The sequence below is a fragment of the Salvia miltiorrhiza genome, chromosome 8 (genome assembly GCF_028751815.1).
Source record: "Salvia miltiorrhiza cultivar Shanhuang (shh) chromosome 8, IMPLAD_Smil_shh, whole genome shotgun sequence".
NCBI classification, from domain to species: Eukaryota; Viridiplantae; Streptophyta; class Magnoliopsida; order Lamiales; family Lamiaceae; genus Salvia; species Salvia miltiorrhiza.
The window spans coordinates 29,999,918-30,016,817 of record NC_080394.1 but is presented as its reverse complement, the minus strand read 5'-3'; the positions used below and the strand labels follow the sequence as shown (position 1 = coordinate 30,016,817).

Below are 16,900 nucleotides of genomic sequence, written 5' to 3'. Positions count from 1 at the left end.
AACATCATAACTGCAATGATATGCCATGAAAGGCAAAACATTCAACATTTCAATGAAAGGCAAAACATTCAACATTTCATCATAGCATGCTCTTTTACATAAACATTTTCATGAAACAGTTTAGAATAATAACATCTTTAAAACTTTGTAACTGCAGTTACCTTTTTCCTTGATTGAGCACGATGCAATGGAGTGTTGAGCGGTGTCGTATGATCCCACATATGTCTAGTGAATCAAACTAGACATGACTTTTTAGAAAATGGTTTCTAGGGCCAGAGCAAACGAACTGCTCTGATACCACTCTGTCACAGCCCACTATCCCAATGACGGGTTAACCGGGGTTATGACTTGGGTGAACAATAAGAAATGGAAATTTAAAAGGGATTTACTAAATAACCAACATTAATAACAACAAACTAGTGGTATATATATATATATAACCACTTGGGTAATTAACAAATGAGTCAGCCATATCGACTAAACCCCAAATGAAAGTTAAACAAAATGAAGAAGTAATAAGTTCCACAATACGATAACAAATTCAGAGTGTTTGCAGCGGAAAAACGTGTGAGTTATGCATATGGAGATGCATACTCAAGGTTTCATTACATAAACATCAAAAGGGAAATCCGCTCAACACCAATCCATTCCATCGCCTGCTCAACCTGCACATTTAGAAATACATGCAGGGCTGAGTATAAAAATACTCAGTGACATAAGCCGAAAATACAACATGCATACATATATAAATTGAACTGCCATAACAGTAACACACAGGGGTTTTCATAAATGACCTGCGCTTACTAAAACATTTCGTTCATTTTCATAAAGGTGGATGCATCCCATTTTCAGTCTATATGATCCATATCTGTCCTTTCTGTCACGCGCCGGGAAGGAGGCCTCCTTACCACGGACGCCAAGACCGGTCGCAAGCGACTCGCGGTCTCCATAAGTGTACACGTTAACCCTAGCTAGCGACCTTTGTCTAGCATAGGATCCCAATTGGATTTCCTTTAAAGTTGGCGAACCAACACAGATAGGATACATATAAAAACATAAACATTTTGGCAGTCAATCATTTCATAAACATTTCATTTTCATAACATTTTCATTTTCATAAAGGGCATTAAACATATAAGCATTTCATAAGAACTGAATAAATAGTCAAAACATATCATGCATATATATTCGCATATGAGGCCTACGTCACGCAGGGGATCTCTATATACGTAATAATAAAATAATGCCCACCTCAATTGTTCTTAAAGCTGGCGTGGAGTCGTTTCTTCTTCTGCTTCACTTTCTGTCGCCCGGACCTTCATTGATGAAGAGTCGATAAGTTCGTGAAGAAATTGTCATAAGACAAAGTCTAATTCTACGTGCCTAAGGTATCTTTTAATGTTTTAGGGTTCTAGCATCCATATTAATCTCGTTTCATTCAATCAATAAAATGTAACCAATTATCATGTAACTATCATATAGGTTCGAACCCATTTGTTCGAACATCAACATGTACATAATCCATAACTTCCTTCTACACCCGTCATTTAGTCAAGTACTCCATCAATTAAGAACAAGCTATATATTATTACCCTAAAAATTTAATCATTATAAATCATGCTTTCTCATACTTCGCACATTTTCATCACTTAAATAAATAAATCATTTATAAACATATGCTTAGCAATTTAATATCTCAATTAAATCCCAAGCTCATTTGATAAAGTAAATCATATACTTAATCATTCTATAACACAATTCCACACATTTTTTTTTTTATCATATAAATAAATAGTCTCAATATTTATTAAAACATGAAGCCATTCTAATAGGACATTTTAATTCCATTATAATGGAATTACTCATAAAATAATTTAATCCTTTTTCTTAAAAAAAGAAACCATATTTATAATATTCTATACATTTTTTTTATGTAAATAAATAAGAAATTCCATTATTCATTTATAAATAATAAAACATTTTAAAATCCATTGAGATGAAATAAAACATTTTAACCATTTAAAATCCATACTCAAAAAGCCTTGAAATATTTTATCATATAATAAATGGGGCTTAATCCCAAAATATTTGCTTTAAAGTCCATTAATAATTTAAATAATAGAATGGACTTCATTTAGAATAAATAATCCCAACTTCCAATATTAAAATTTAAATCAAGAGATTTAAATTCACTAAGTAATTTAGTGAAAATTTAAACATTTTTTTTTTTTTTTTAAGAAATAAGGCCAAAATTCGTAGGCCTATATTTAAAACAATAGCCCAAGCATTTAAATAAAATTAGCCTTCACAACTAAAATAAAAACCCATCAATTTTAAAACAAAAAGAGCCCAGCAGAAGTAAAATAAAATCGGCCCAAACAAATTAAAACATGAGCCCAAATTAATAAAAATCGGCCCACTCACTCTTTTTTTTTTAAAAAAAATTTCGGCCCACTCTAAACCTAACCCTAATACATACTCCAACATATACCACACACACAAAACACATAACACACGCACACCTTTCTCACTCTCTCCCTCTCGGTCTGCCTCTCTCGTCTCTCTCACTCTCACTCGGCTGAGGTCGGCGCCGCCTCCGGCGCGCCGCCTCGCCGTCGCCTCGTCCCCTCTCTTTTCATTTCCTCGGTCTCCTCTTCCCTCTCTCTCGCTGGTACAGTCGCCTCCGTCTCCTTCGCGTGCCACTGCCGCCTCCGCCGTGGCCAAGCACGGCGCCGCCTGGTCGTCCCCAGCCTTGGAACAGGGTGGCAGAGACCTCTCCGCCGCTGCATGTGCCTTCTCCGGCCGTTGTGAAAAGCCGAGCGTCGCCGCGCCGCTTCCCCTGTTCTCCGCCGTCTCCGCCATGGCCGGAATCGTGGTGGATGGCCGAGCCTTGCCTCGCCGTGAAGGTAGGCTCCAGATCTGAGCTCCCTTTTCCTCTCCTTTCTATTTTTTAAAAAAAAAATCTGAACTCCTCCATTTTCTCCTCTTTTCCGGCCGAACAGAACCGCCGTTCGTGTCGCTGCGCCGCTGCTTCCGCCGCGTCGCCGGAAAAGATAAGTCTCTCCCCCTTTTTCCCGTATCTCTCTCTCTTTTTTTTATTTTTACAGAAGCCCTAACCATCTCTCTCTCTACCCTCTTCTCTCTCGTTTTGGCAGGACAAGGGCTAGCGGCTGTGCCGCCGCCGCCGTCGCCGACCGTGAGCAGCCCCCGGCTGCTCTCACCTCTTTCCCCATTTTCGGACATACACAGAAGGCAAAGACACAAGAACCCCCAAATTCCAGTCACACGCACAAAAGCAAAATTAGGGTTTTATTAATCTGTTCTTTCAATCATTCATTTCCTTTTTATTAAAACTGATTGTACATGTAATAGATTAGAGAATATAGTAAAATGTGTGCGTGTGTATTATTCTGTTGGTGGTTCTCTGATGGTGATAAGCTGATGTAATTGAAACAATAATAGTCTAAAAGAAGTGGTAATGGATGCGTGTGTTCGATCTGTTTTCATTTGAATCATAGTTTTGTAATTTAACAAATGAATGTATGGAGAAAGTAAAGTAGGAGGTAACCTTGATAATTTTCTGAACTCACAAAGTTGATCTGCGAATCAACAATTTAACAATGAATTTGGATCTGAATCTGCTTGATTACTGGAATTTGGAAACATAAACATAGTTAAAATGGAGGGTTGTATCCCCAAGGAAGAAGAAGAGAATTGGTTGGAACACTTACCTCTGCACTTTAAACTTTGTTGGGTGTGTTGAAAAGAGAAGGAAAGAGCGGATGAACTAATAGAAGGAAACTTAGCTTTTAAAACTTGGCTTTTGTCTAATTGAAATGGCAGAGGATTGATGATAAGATTTTGATTAAATAAAAGCTAATTGCATGTTGAGATGTTAAAGGTGTAGAAGATGGCTGGCAAAAGAAGGTGTAAAGAGTGTTTAGTGGAATGATGAGTGTGTGGAATAATGAGTGTTTAGTGGAATGATGAGTGTTTAGTGGGATGGTTGGCATATGATGAGTGTTTCCAACACCATCAATTTATTTAAGAGTAAGATGGATGTGGAAATGTGTAGGTGCTAGATGAATGTGATGAATAAAATCCTTATTCTGTATTTGTAATACTAATTTCGGGTTCTCATATAACGAAGCTTCGTTATAACTCTCTATAAATTACATATTTTATAACTCGTTTTATAAGTCAAAAATTAATTACGACTTCAAGTAAATAATAGAAATACTATTTCTATCGTATTAAATAACATGACTCTGCTAAGTCAGTTATAATCCGAAATAATAATTATTGACTACTCAATAATCCTTTAAATCTCAAACGGATTCAAATAATAATAATAAGAATTTAGCACATCAAAACACATATATAACAATTAAATCACATCAGATTAATCAAATCAGTTTTATTATTAATGGATGCCGAACCCTAATTATTAAGTCTTTAATCAGTGATTAAAAACTGGGATATGACACGGTCAGTGCAGAGCAGAGTGCCTCCAACCCAAAGAAGGGCGGCCGGAGGAAGGAAATGGCCACCAAAATCAAGTACGACAAGGAAGTAAGGATCCGTCATACTTACCTTCCTGAGCATACGGATCTTATCGTCCAAGTTTGGGCGGAGGAGACCAACAACGCGATCCGTGGGACGGATCAGAAGGGGGAGGCGTATTGGGGCCGGATCCGCGCACGTGTGAACCCCATCATCGGCGTCGACCTTAAGATCCGGCAACTTCAAGGCCACTGGGCCCGAGTGAGCGCGGATGTGCGTCTCTGGGAATCTATTTGGGTGGAGACGAGCAACAATTGGCCTTCCGGTCATTCTGACGATATGATTCGTGACAAGGCCCAAACCCTCTTCAAGGCTCGAAGCCCACAAAAGGCTGCATTCAACTATTGGAACGCGTGGAGAGTTCTCCGGAACAATCCCAAGTTCAAGTCGATGTACCTCGTTGGAGACGTGCATGCCTCTAAGAGGACAAAGACTACGGAAGACGGCGTTTCACCACCTCGGCGTCGGGAGAGGAGATCTCCTCTTCCCGGCCCATTGGCAACAAGGTGGCGAAGGCGGCAAAGGGGAAAGGGAAGACATCAGCGTCGCATACGAGCTCGGAGCCTCCACCGAAAATAGTGGAGAGGTTGGACAGGTCCGACCAGCAGATGAGGGCATTCACCGCCCAATATCAGCGGAAGAACGATATCAAGGAGAGGGAGCTCGATATGCAGCTCCTGAACGCGGATACGACGCACATGACGGACGCACAAAGGGCATTGCACGCGTCCATGATCGCCGACGTGCTCAGGCGTCGTGGTCTAGACTAGGATTTTAATTATGTCATTTTAATGATGGGGTAATATGATGTTTTAGGTGTTGTTAATTTTTATGTAATTTTTTTTTTTATGTTTTAGGTGTTTTAAAATTTTATGTTTAATGGTGTATTTAACTATTAGAAAAATATGTTATTTAAATTATGCAATTAAATTTAAATGAAAAACATAAAAATCAAAACTAATGTTATCAAGTAGGCTATCAAGTAACCCCAATGCAGCACTACATACTCAATAACACAACCACTATCAAGTAGGCTATCAAGTAAGCCAATTGCAGATGCTCTAAGTGTCAATTACAAAAACACACAAAATCCAAATTGAAGACAAAGAAACCCACATAATCCAAATTGAAGACAAAACCCAAAATTGAAGACAAAACGAACACACCCAAGCGCCGCTTGGAGAAGTGGTACAATTGGGCTGTGGTTCGCAGAACAGAGCGCCGCCCGGCCTGAAATCGAAGGCGGCAGAGGTTTCCGCGTCGGAGGTGAAGCAGATTTGAATTTAGTTAGGCCTGCATGCACTAAAGCTTTTGCCCTTCTCCAATGGAATCCTGGGGCTCGAAAAGATTCCATAATTTAAAAAAGAGGTCAACGATACGAATACAAAGAGCATCTTTTGCACGCGTCTTGATCTTAATTTATGTGTACTCGAATTGAATTGAAAAAAGGAAGCTCGATTGAAAAATGGATTTTTGTTGAGTTGCGAATGCTGAATTATTATATATATATATAATTGGATGACAACGAGTACGCAACAAAGAAAATGGGAAACCCCAATTCACATAAGGCCGAATTCAAGAATAAACTACACTCACGTCTGTCTCTCTCTCTATCTTTCTCTCTCTGGATCGTCTTGTCCATGTATTTATATAATTATAGTAATATAGCCGTCTGAATATACACACTTACATAATTGTAATTATGTTTGGGATTCAGAATCTTCGATATCCTCAATAATCTGTTACTCAAAAATCACCTCTTCCTTGTGTCGTTTTCTTCTCATGATTCGCGCCGGCTAAACCCCCTTTTGTAGTAGCATACCATATATAAACTGTTAGTGATTGCCCACTGAAATCACTGAGCTATCTTCAATGGCTATCGACGAGGAGAGTCCGCTCGTTGCTGAAGAACGCCCACCTCAACCGCTCAACCACAGGAGAGATGTTTACTTACTCTGCTGGGCTTTCCTCCTCATCTTCTTGGCTTATGGCGCTGTGCAGAATTTGGAATCCACCATGAACTCTGTAATTTCCTCAATTTCCAAGAATTTATTTCTCTTTATAGGAATTTATGGCTCTTGTAATGAAAATGTATTTCCTTTGCTCTTTTAGGAAGGAGATATGGGCACCATATCACTGGGGATATTGTATGTTTCGTTTGCGATATTTTCGCTGGTGGCTTCGTTGGTGGTGAAGAAGATGGGATCGAAGAATGCTTTGATTCTTGGTACAACTGGATACTGGTTGTTTATAGCAGCAAATTTGAAGCCCTCTTGGTACATATCTCTCATCTAGTGTTGATCAATCGTTTTGGTTGACTTTCTGCTATTCGTTTTGGATAATGAACTAGTTTTGTTCTTTATGCCATGTGCTTAAGCCTGTGTGGGAAGAAGTAGCTTGTTCAATTTAGGTTTAAGTGGGTGATTCTTGAGATGATATTAATGAAAATTTGAGTTCTGACTTGCTGTTTGATCAATTTCCATGGTAATTGGTAAATAATTGTGAGGGAAATTACTCTCATTTTTTTATAGTATTCTGTGATATATATAGAGTTATAGCAGACTCTCATTTTTATGATTCATCTCAAGTGAATGAGAATGAAAGATTTTGTCGAACAAGTTCTCATTTCTGTTCTGGACTATGCTAATTCAGATGAACATATCCAGCTTCTCTATACTTCACATTCTTTTGTTAATGCGTAGTCAATGGCACGTGATTTATATGTGAGTGTTAGTTAAACATCCTTCGATGAAATTGAGTATTTTGCCCTAATAGTTTCTGGACTTTGTTATATCAACAATGATGTAATGGACAAAGCTAAATGCAGAGCTTCCAAGATGTATAAATTTATGTCCGTCACTGATCTGGAATATTTCTGATCACCTTCTAGGTATACTATGGTACCGGCTTCCCTGTACCTGGGATTTGCTGCCTCTATAATATGGGTTGGACAGGTTGAATGCGTCTTTACACTATGTCTATCTTTTGATCCGTTGCTTCAATCCGCGTATTATGAGCTAACTTTCTATTATATCAGGGGACATATCTCACTTCTACTGCTACCAGTCATGCAAACGATCACAACTTGCATGAAGGTACAGTAATTGGGAAATTCAATGGAGAGTTTTGGGCGATGTTTGCATGTCATCAGGTGCCTTTTTTTACGCTTTCCTTTGAAACAATTAGTGGCTAGTTTTGTTGGCAAAAACTTTTAGTGAGAACTTTTCTCTTCCTTTTGATCCGCAGCTTGTAGGGAACCTTGTCACTCTTGCTTTATTAAGAGATGAAGAGGTATGTAGACTCATTATTTTGGAGTTTCCGTCTACTCATTTACACTTTGTGGTTTGAAGCAAGATACTGTCACCCATGTACATGTTATGTGAGCTATCATTTTCAAGTTACAAAATGAAAGTGCCTTGTGATAAAAAGATCAAGATTCAAATTTTATTTGCCTCATTATTTGTCTCAGGTACCTTATTTCTTCGAATAATAAGTTGATGAAGAATTCCTATTGACATGAACCTCTAGTTGGTTGAACGTATTATTCCTGGAATTTATGTGAACAAAGAAAGCATCCGTCAAAAGTTTGCTAGCTTTTTATATAATTGTCATATGCTGAGTAAGTGTTAATTGTTTAACACTACATATTGCAGGGAGGAACAACCAGTGGCACAACTCTACTTTTAATTGTATTTCTCATTAGCATGACTTTAGGTACAATTCTAATGTGCTTCTTGAGTAAGAGAAATAGTAAAGAAGAAAAGCTGGAAGGCTCTGTCGACACCTTTTCGTCTTCAGTGGGGTCTTCTTTAACTTCTATGTTGAATCTATTACTCGACATGCGAATCCTCTTGGTTATCCCACTTATGGCGTATTCAGGACTACAACAAGCATTTGTCTGGTAATGAGTCATAAAGTATCATTTAAGTGTTCATTATGTTTCACAACATCTGTCTCACTGTCGTTTTTCCCTTCTTCAGTTAATTATAAAAATTTCCTTTCAGGGCTGAATACACGAAAGAAATTGTGAACCCGGTCCTTGGGGAACAAGGTGTTGGTGGTGCTATGGCTATATATGGAGTTTTTGATGCAATTGTAAGTTTCATAACAAAGATTGGTCCATATCCAATTCTAGCATGATCTATGTGGATGTCATTTTATTGGACACATTGATATTCCTATATTACATTGTATCTGCTTTTGTAATATGATGGTGGCTTGAATGTTTCTCCTGTTGGAACCTTTGTCAGAGTTCGCTTGCAGCTGGTCGGTTTACTTCCGGTCTTTCATCGATCACGATGATAGTCTCAGGTGGAATGTTGATCCAGCTTATTGTACTGCTTTGGCTTCTGCTGAACTACAGGTCGATTCTTCCATCTAACTTCATTTATCAATTCCAGAGGGATGCATATACATACAAAACTATTAAGTACTAAATATTTTCTTGCTTCTATCTCTTATTTTGTAGTGCGGCGACTGGGCTACTCGGTACGATTCTCCCGCTTCTGATAGGGGCCTTATGGGGAATTGGTGATGGAGTGCTAAACACACAGCTGAGTGCTTTGCTAGGAATTCTATTCAAACATGATCTGGTACCAAGTTTCTTGATCATCTTTCTTTGATGATTTTAGAGCTTGAAACATATAATACATGAATTAGTAGTATATCTGAAAACCGAGTTGGTGTTTGCTGTGGTTAACAAGAATTACACTAATCTTATGCATTTGATGATTGAAACGACGTTGTGGTTGCAGGAAGGAGCTTTTGCGCAGCTGAAGCTGTGGCAAAGCGCGTCAATTGCTGTGGTGTTTTTCATAAGCACATCTATATCATTTCAGGCAATGCTTGTTATTATGCTTGTGGGGCTGTGCCTCTCAATGGCCGGATTTCTTTATCTCACACTCAACGTGGAGAAAGCGTTTGCAGGCGCAGGCGCAGGCCGTGCTTCTTGACTCACTTCCAACATGCTCGTCAAATCTATTGTGTACATATAAACGAGCATGTTGTTGCAGATCCATTCCCTTTTTCTTTTTGCCATTTTGTTTTTCTCTTATATTGAGTAAGTGTGGTCTGTAATTTTGCTTCCATGAAATGTAATTTCTTCAAGAATATGGAGTGGGTTCTTCATTTGTTTGCCGACTGTTATTTAGGTTATATTTGTTCTTACCTTGTCCCATATTCTTGGTGCTTGGCCCAATAACACCACTAGTCCAAACAAAATTAATTCTTTTATAAGCGACTATGATATTATAAGGTTCACTCTGATCTAAGTGGAAATTATGGCGTTCCCAAAATTTTCGGTAAGCATACGTTTACTTCGATGGAAAAAGAAAAAATAAGGATTGTTTGGTTTTCAGTAAAGGATTATGTAGGATATTTTGTAATAAAGATATTTAGCGTGGATAATGACAGATTATTAGTACTGAGTTGGTGTTTGCTATCATGGCTAAATGCAGAATATCCTGGTTTAAGTTAATCCTAGCGGGCGGGGAGGGTGGTACTATTAATCCTAAGAAATCTGGATTAATAATATTAGGTCGTGGGATTAAACCGAGTCATCCATATTATTACTAAATAATACCAAACACTAGACTAATCTGTACTAAATTAGCTAATACAGTGTATTAGCCAATATCAAACACGCCTAAGTATATTTCCACTATTTTTACATGTTTATTATGATGGGGAAAAAAATTTCGAGTAAGATGGAATATTTTTTTCGGATAACTCATTTTCATTCACTTTTTCACCAATATTGGATAATATTATCCTAGGATAAGGGTGTGAAAATATTTTTAACATTTTATCATATTTTCATCTCTAGTAAATATATGATAAATAAAAAGAAAAAAAATATAATATTTTCTCATCTTTTCTTATTCATCATTTTCCAATAAAATTTTTACAAACAAAGTAAATGCACCCTAATAAAACTAGTATGTTGTTTCATATGTAAAATCGTAGTTCTAGGGTACACGATGGTTTTACATTTATTTTAGGTCGATTTTTGAACTAGTCATATAAGTAAGTGAAAATTAATAGTTATTCAACCAATATTATTTCAATAAGTTATAATTAAATTTAAGTGTTGTGGACAAAATTATCATTGAATTGTACGTACAAAAATCTCCCCTTCTATTTTATTTCTCACAATTTCTCTTTCGCACTCCATTTCTCTCAAACTCTAAATCTCAAATAAAATCTCCCTTTCTATTTTCTTTCTCACAATTTCTCTTTTGTACTTCATTTATCTCAAACTCTAAATTTCAAATGGCTCTCTCTCTCTCTCTCTCTCTCTCTCTCTCTCAACTATAAATAGTGTAGTTGTGAATTCGATTTTTAAAGCTTGAATTCACAACTAGAAATATGGTAATCGTGAATTCGAATTTTAAACCTTGAATTCACAACTAGAAATAGTGGTTCGAGCTTCACTACTATAAATATCATTGGTTGTGAATTGTAGTTCAAAAACTCGAATTCACAACCAAAAAATCAGTAGATATTTTTAAAAAAAATTATGTGAAAGGTAAAATGGTAAGTGTGACTAATTTTTAAGTTTTCTTTTTACTTAGTGGATAATTTTTATTTTTGTTATTCCAAATAGGCCATTTTCAAAGTCCACTCTATTAAAATTATTATTAAATGTCTGACTGTTTAGCCGCACGTATTTGTAGACTGGTTCTAAACCACCAGTGTGCTGAGCCAAGCTTTCCGACTGTAATAGTAAATATGTTTATCTAACAATGTTTATTATATATAAATATTATCAAATGTATATTATTATTATTATTATTATTATTATTATTATTATTATTATTATTATTATTATTATTATTATTTCTCTTTCTTTTCCGCTTCTTAAGGCGTGACAAAGTGATATCAGCGCAGGATCCTGTTGGATCTACATTCCTAGTTTGGTACCCAATTAATATTAATATCAAAGTAATATTGTTGACTTTGAATTAATCAATAAATGAATAAGTTTAGGAATATATAATTAAGGGCTAAGTACCAGATTTCCCCTATCGATGGCGTCCCTATCGCGTTTAGCCCCCTAACGTCAGGGGGGAGAGTTGCCCACTACCTCAACGTGGCTTTATCGCACCAATTTCCCCACTACCTCAACGGACGTTAACGTCGTTAAAAAAAAATTATTTTTTTTTGTCAGGGAAAGAGGCGATGGTGGCAGCCTTGTGGCTGCTACTCGCCGGAAAATTTAGGGCCGCAATGATGGTGTGGTGCAGAGGTCACCGGAAAACAAGGAGGAAGAAGAAGAAGGCAGCGGCGCTGTTGTTAATGGAACAAGAAGGCAGCGGTGCTGCTGCTGTCTCCGGTGAGAGGAAGACGCATGACTATTCCAAGCAAGAGGGAAGAGAAGGGGTTAGGGACGGAGGCGGCATCGTGTGTGGCGCAGAGGTTGCCGGAAAACAAGGGGGAAGACGAAGAAGGCAGTGGCGCTGCTGTTAGTGGAAGAAGAAGGCAGCGGCGCTGCTGCTGTCTCCGGCGAGAGGAACACGCAAGGACTGTTCCAAGCAAGAAGGAAGAGAAGGGGTTGGGGACGGAGGCGGCATCGTGTGTGGTGCAGAGGTCGCCAAAAAACAAGGGGGAAAAAGAAGAAGGTAGCGGCGCTGCTGTTAGTGGAAGAATAAGGCAGCGGCGCTGCTGCTGTCTCCGGCGAGAGGAAGACGCAGGGATTGTTCCAACGATTTTTTGTAACAGCGTTAACATCCGTTAAAAGGCGGGGGGGGGGGGGAAATTGGTGCGATAAAGCCACGTTGAGGTAGTGAGCAGCTCTCCCCCCTGACGTTAGGGGGCTAAACGCGATAGGGACACCATCAATAGGGAAAATTTGGTACTTAACCCTATAATTAAATATGTAAATGTAGCAAATCCCAGCTAGCTATGTCTCCACCGAGGTATATTATTTGTATAAAAAGTATGAATTCAAAGTTGCATGTGTTTAAATTGCATATTCGTAAAAGCGCAAGAAATTATTATCCAGAAAATATTTGATTAGTTCTACTTGAGTTTCTCACAAGAAAAGATTATAAATTGTATAAATTATTATGCATCAAAGATATAATTTTTTCCATGTGTTATGATTGGAAGTATGTAATTATTTATATCTTATATTTTCATGATGAAAGAAAGTGATAATAAGGAATAATAGGGGAATGATGATAAATAATGTGTATTGATCGAATTGTTTTCTTTCACGAGACTATAAGAAGAGGTCTTGTTGTACCACTATACATAAGCCAGTGGTCTTTAAACTTAGCTATGCCAGTTGATACATATTATATTTTCTATAGAAACCAATTCAGATTTGTTTTATCATAGATGGACTAATGGGAGGTAAAATTCAAAATGACTGGTATATGAATCAACTTATACAATGTGATGTAGTACTTCAAAACCTACATGGCAAACCAAAATATGTCCCTAGGACATATGCTTGTCGATTTTTGTATTATTTGGCAGCCAGTCAGGCATTGGATTACATAAGCGGTAAATAAGTTTTGTATATAAGTACCACTTCTGTGGAAGCCATGGGTGGAACAGGAGATCAAAAGGCTTAGAGAAAATGACTCAATGTACTACCCAACAATTCACTTCCTGACTTTTACAACTGCTCTATTTAAACAATGGGTAGTTATTGGTGCAGCACCCCCAGAAGTAGATGATATAAATACACATCAACAAATGATTCATAATGGACGTGGCGAGCAACAAGTTCGAGAAAGAAAACGTGCGACTATTTTTCAAACAAATTTTCAACAACCTAATTATCCACCTGGTACTTTGCATATATTACGTTCTCTCAATCATCACACCTTACTTTATATATACATATACAAACTTCATATATTACAATGCCCCAACCGAGGTATTTGAAAGTATATATACATATTTAGAAATATTACCCACATATAGTTGATCTAGTATAAGGGTGACGAAGTAAAATTGTCAATTCCTGATTACAATATGTTGCGTTTCTTATCCATCTATCCCGACTCTTCGTATTCATCTTATTTTGAGCTAATTTCCTTTTGTGTTCCCAACCATAGCCTAAATCAAAACATTTGACTTTATCGTTATCATTGTCGCTAGAAATTTCAAGTGGATATTTTCGACTTCCCGGTATTGTACTTGAAGTGACCTCCATGCTTATTGAACAATTTTTCTCGTCATGACTATTTTCCATCTTGATATCTTCTTCACGTGGCACTTCAAAATAAAAATGTTCAAAATCTGTACTAACCCTGCAACGTGACTTCCTAGATCGGAATTGGAAGAACCCGCTTTGTGGTCATGTGTTTCGATTGGATAACTACATTGTTGAAAATTTGTTTGATATTAAAATTGGCACACATTTTCTTTCTTGAACTCGTTGCCCACCACATTCCTTACGAATCGTTTGTTGATATGTATTTATATCATCTACTTATTAGGGTGGTGCACCAATAGCTACTCATTGTTTAAACAGAGTGGTTGCAAAAGTCGAAAAGTGAATTGTTGGGTAGTACATTGAGTCGTTTCCTCTAAGCCTCCTGATCTTCTGCCCCACCTATGACTTCCACAAAAGTGGTACTTGTATACAAAACTTATTTGCCACTTCCAAGTCTGTAATCCAATGCATGACTAGCAGCCAAACAGTTCGAAAATCGGCAAGCATCTGTCCTAGGGACATATTTTCATTTACCATGTGGGTTTTGAAGTACTCTACATCATATTGTACAAGTTGATTCATGTACCAGTCATTTTTCGAATTTTACGTCCCATGAGTCCATATGTAATAAACAAATCTTAATTGGTCTTTATAGAAAATATAATATATATCGACTAGCGTAACTAAGTTGTAAAGAGCACTAGCTTATATACAATGGTACAACAAGACCTCTTCTTATAATCTCGTGAAAGAAAACAATTCGATCAATACACATTTTTTATCATCAGTATTCCTCTATAATTCCTTATATTATTATCACTTTCTTGCGTCATGAAAATATCACATACAAATAATCACATACTTTCAACCATAACACAGGGAAGAAATTAATCATCATTTTAAAATATATTTTTGATGCATAATAATTTATGCAATTTATAATTTATTCCTTGTAAGAAATTCATATGAAAAACTCAAGTAGAGCTCATAAAATATTTTTTGAATAATTATTTCTTGCACGCTTTTACGAATATATAATTTAAACAGATGCAACTTTTAATTCATATTTTCTATACAAACTAGCATTTGCATCCCATGTGATGCACGGGAAATATTTTTATAATTATATAAAATTGATACGAACTCAATTATTATATTTATAAATATAATAAAAAAATTAACTTTAACTAAATATATTTGAACTTAATATTAAAAAAATAAATAAGAATTCACAAGAAAAAAAATTGATATGATGAAAAAGTTATAACAAAAATTAATTTTTTTGAGAAATAAATATATTCGAAAAATGATGAGAGATAATTTGTTAATTTTAATCTTTCAATAAATATAACTTTTACATTTTAAATTGAATATTTACATAAAATATATATCAAATTAAATCTTTTATCCTTATCTTTAATTTGTTATGCATATTAAATATTTTATAATTAGATTAATTGACAACTAAAAATAATATTTGTTAATTAAATATATTATTTTAATCTAAGTAGTCTATAATAACAATATTATCAATTCAATGAGTATAATATTAAATTTAATAAATACTGAAAAATAATAATTACATTATAAAGAAATAAAATAAAATTACGATAAGGTAACTCAATTTAAGATTTTTTTACGTACAAATCAATTGTTGCATATTACAACAGTCAATATATTTTGTATGTAACTAAAAGTAAAATAGTTATTGTACCTTATAATTATTTCAAATTTATATTAAAATTTAATATGTAGTGAAGAATTTGAAAATTTTGAAATAAATAAATGTAAGCCATATTTAAAGTTTTATTTTTAATCTATATAAATATCAAATATGTTTATATAAATAAATAAAGTATTAGTACAAAAATATTACCACAAATTAAATAAATTTAAATCATATACGAAATTCTATCTTATATATAACTAATTTTATTCATGTAAAGAATTATATTAAAATTAATACAAATTGTACTTTTAAAATTAATCTAAATTCGTAGATGAATATTCATTCAAAATTTATTTCTTTTAAATGACGTGAGTCTGTTAGTTTGACGTGGGTCTTTAAATTGCATGAGAAATTCAATTATGCACATGATATGCGGTTCTTTTTTCAAGAAAAATTAACATGATATGTAGATTAAAATGACTCACGTTATTTTGAACTAAAATTTAATGGGAAAATTGCACCTAAATACACAAACTTTGCCAAAAATTCATATTTGACGCGAAGTTAGGATTTTACATTTTAATACACTAACTTTTGTTGTTGTCCAAATTTGACAAGACTTAATTCTTAAAAATTCAAAAAACAATCCATTTTTGTAAATAATTATACAAAGACCCACTTATGTTATAATTTGGGACATTTAAACCAAAACAAGACATTTCCTTATGATGTTTTCTTTTAAACCATTTTAGGCGTGGATCAAAGATTAAAAGAAAACATCATAAGGAAATATCTTGTTTTGGTTTAAATGTCCCAAATAATAACATAAGTGAGTCTTTGTATAATTATTTACAAAAAGGGGTTGTTTTTTGAATTTTAAGAATTAAGTCGTGTCAAATTTGGACAACAACAAAAGTTGGTGTATTAAAATGTAAAATCCTAACTTCGCGTCAAATATGGATTTTTGGCAAAGTTGGTGTATTTTCACGCAATTATCCCAAATTTAAAAGAAATGGTCAAACCCATGATCTTATAAATTCACAAAAAAATTTAATTAGCCGCTTATTTTTTCAATATTCACAAAATTGTTCAAATCAATTTGAAATTGATTTTCAATTGAAAACTCCCTTTTTAATATAGTATAGATAACATACCTCAATGAAAACATAGCTAGCTGAGAATTGCTGATTTACATATTTAATCGCATGATGAATCTCTTACTACTTGACTATTGTGTCTTTATTATTTGTCTTTATGTTTTTTTTTTTTAACTCACTGACCGACTATTTATAGGCCTCCGATCATAAGTTTCCTTGGTTTATTATTCTTTAAGTTAGTAGGCTTGCTTACCATGACTAGCAAATTTACACGTATATATGCATAGCTTTGCTGAATCATGGGGCCAGATGGGTAGAAGTAATTTAGTTATGGATTGGAACACGTAGTCATCTGTCAAATACAACACTAGTCATGCATTTATTATATTTTATACATGCATG

The 16,900-nt window shown here is 35.3% G+C and overlaps 2 protein-coding genes and 1 long non-coding RNA gene across 3 annotated transcripts in view; 2 read left to right on the top strand and 1 right to left on the bottom strand.

Annotated features, from left to right (window-relative positions):
• Positions 1–481: 481 nt before the first annotated feature.
• Positions 482–16,900, bottom strand: part of LOC130997581 (uncharacterized) — a 53,503-nt gene continuing 37,084 nt past the window's right edge. The window contains exons 6-7 of the transcript XR_009093126.1: positions 1,252–1,316; positions 482–665 (exon numbers count right to left, since the gene is read on the bottom strand). The gene's annotated coding sequence lies outside the window, so the exon portion shown is untranslated. The remainder of the gene's footprint in view (positions 666–1,251; positions 1,317–16,900) is intronic.
• On the top strand, positions 2,540–3,506 carry LOC130997587 (uncharacterized). The gene is made up of 2 exons (XR_009093127.1): positions 2,540–2,906; positions 3,003–3,506. It is a non-coding gene; the product is annotated as an uncharacterized LOC130997587 (long non-coding RNA).
• On the top strand, positions 5,626–9,739 carry LOC130997583 (UNC93-like protein 3). The gene is made up of 10 exons (XM_057922950.1): positions 5,626–6,588; positions 6,676–6,839; positions 7,454–7,517; positions 7,601–7,714; positions 7,810–7,854; positions 8,217–8,464; positions 8,568–8,658; positions 8,814–8,926; positions 9,032–9,155; positions 9,318–9,739. Exons 1-10 carry the CDS (start codon positions 6,436–6,438, stop codon positions 9,513–9,515), a joined length of 1,314 nt encoding a protein of 437 aa, XP_057778933.1. The 5' UTR covers positions 5,626–6,435; the 3' UTR covers positions 9,516–9,739.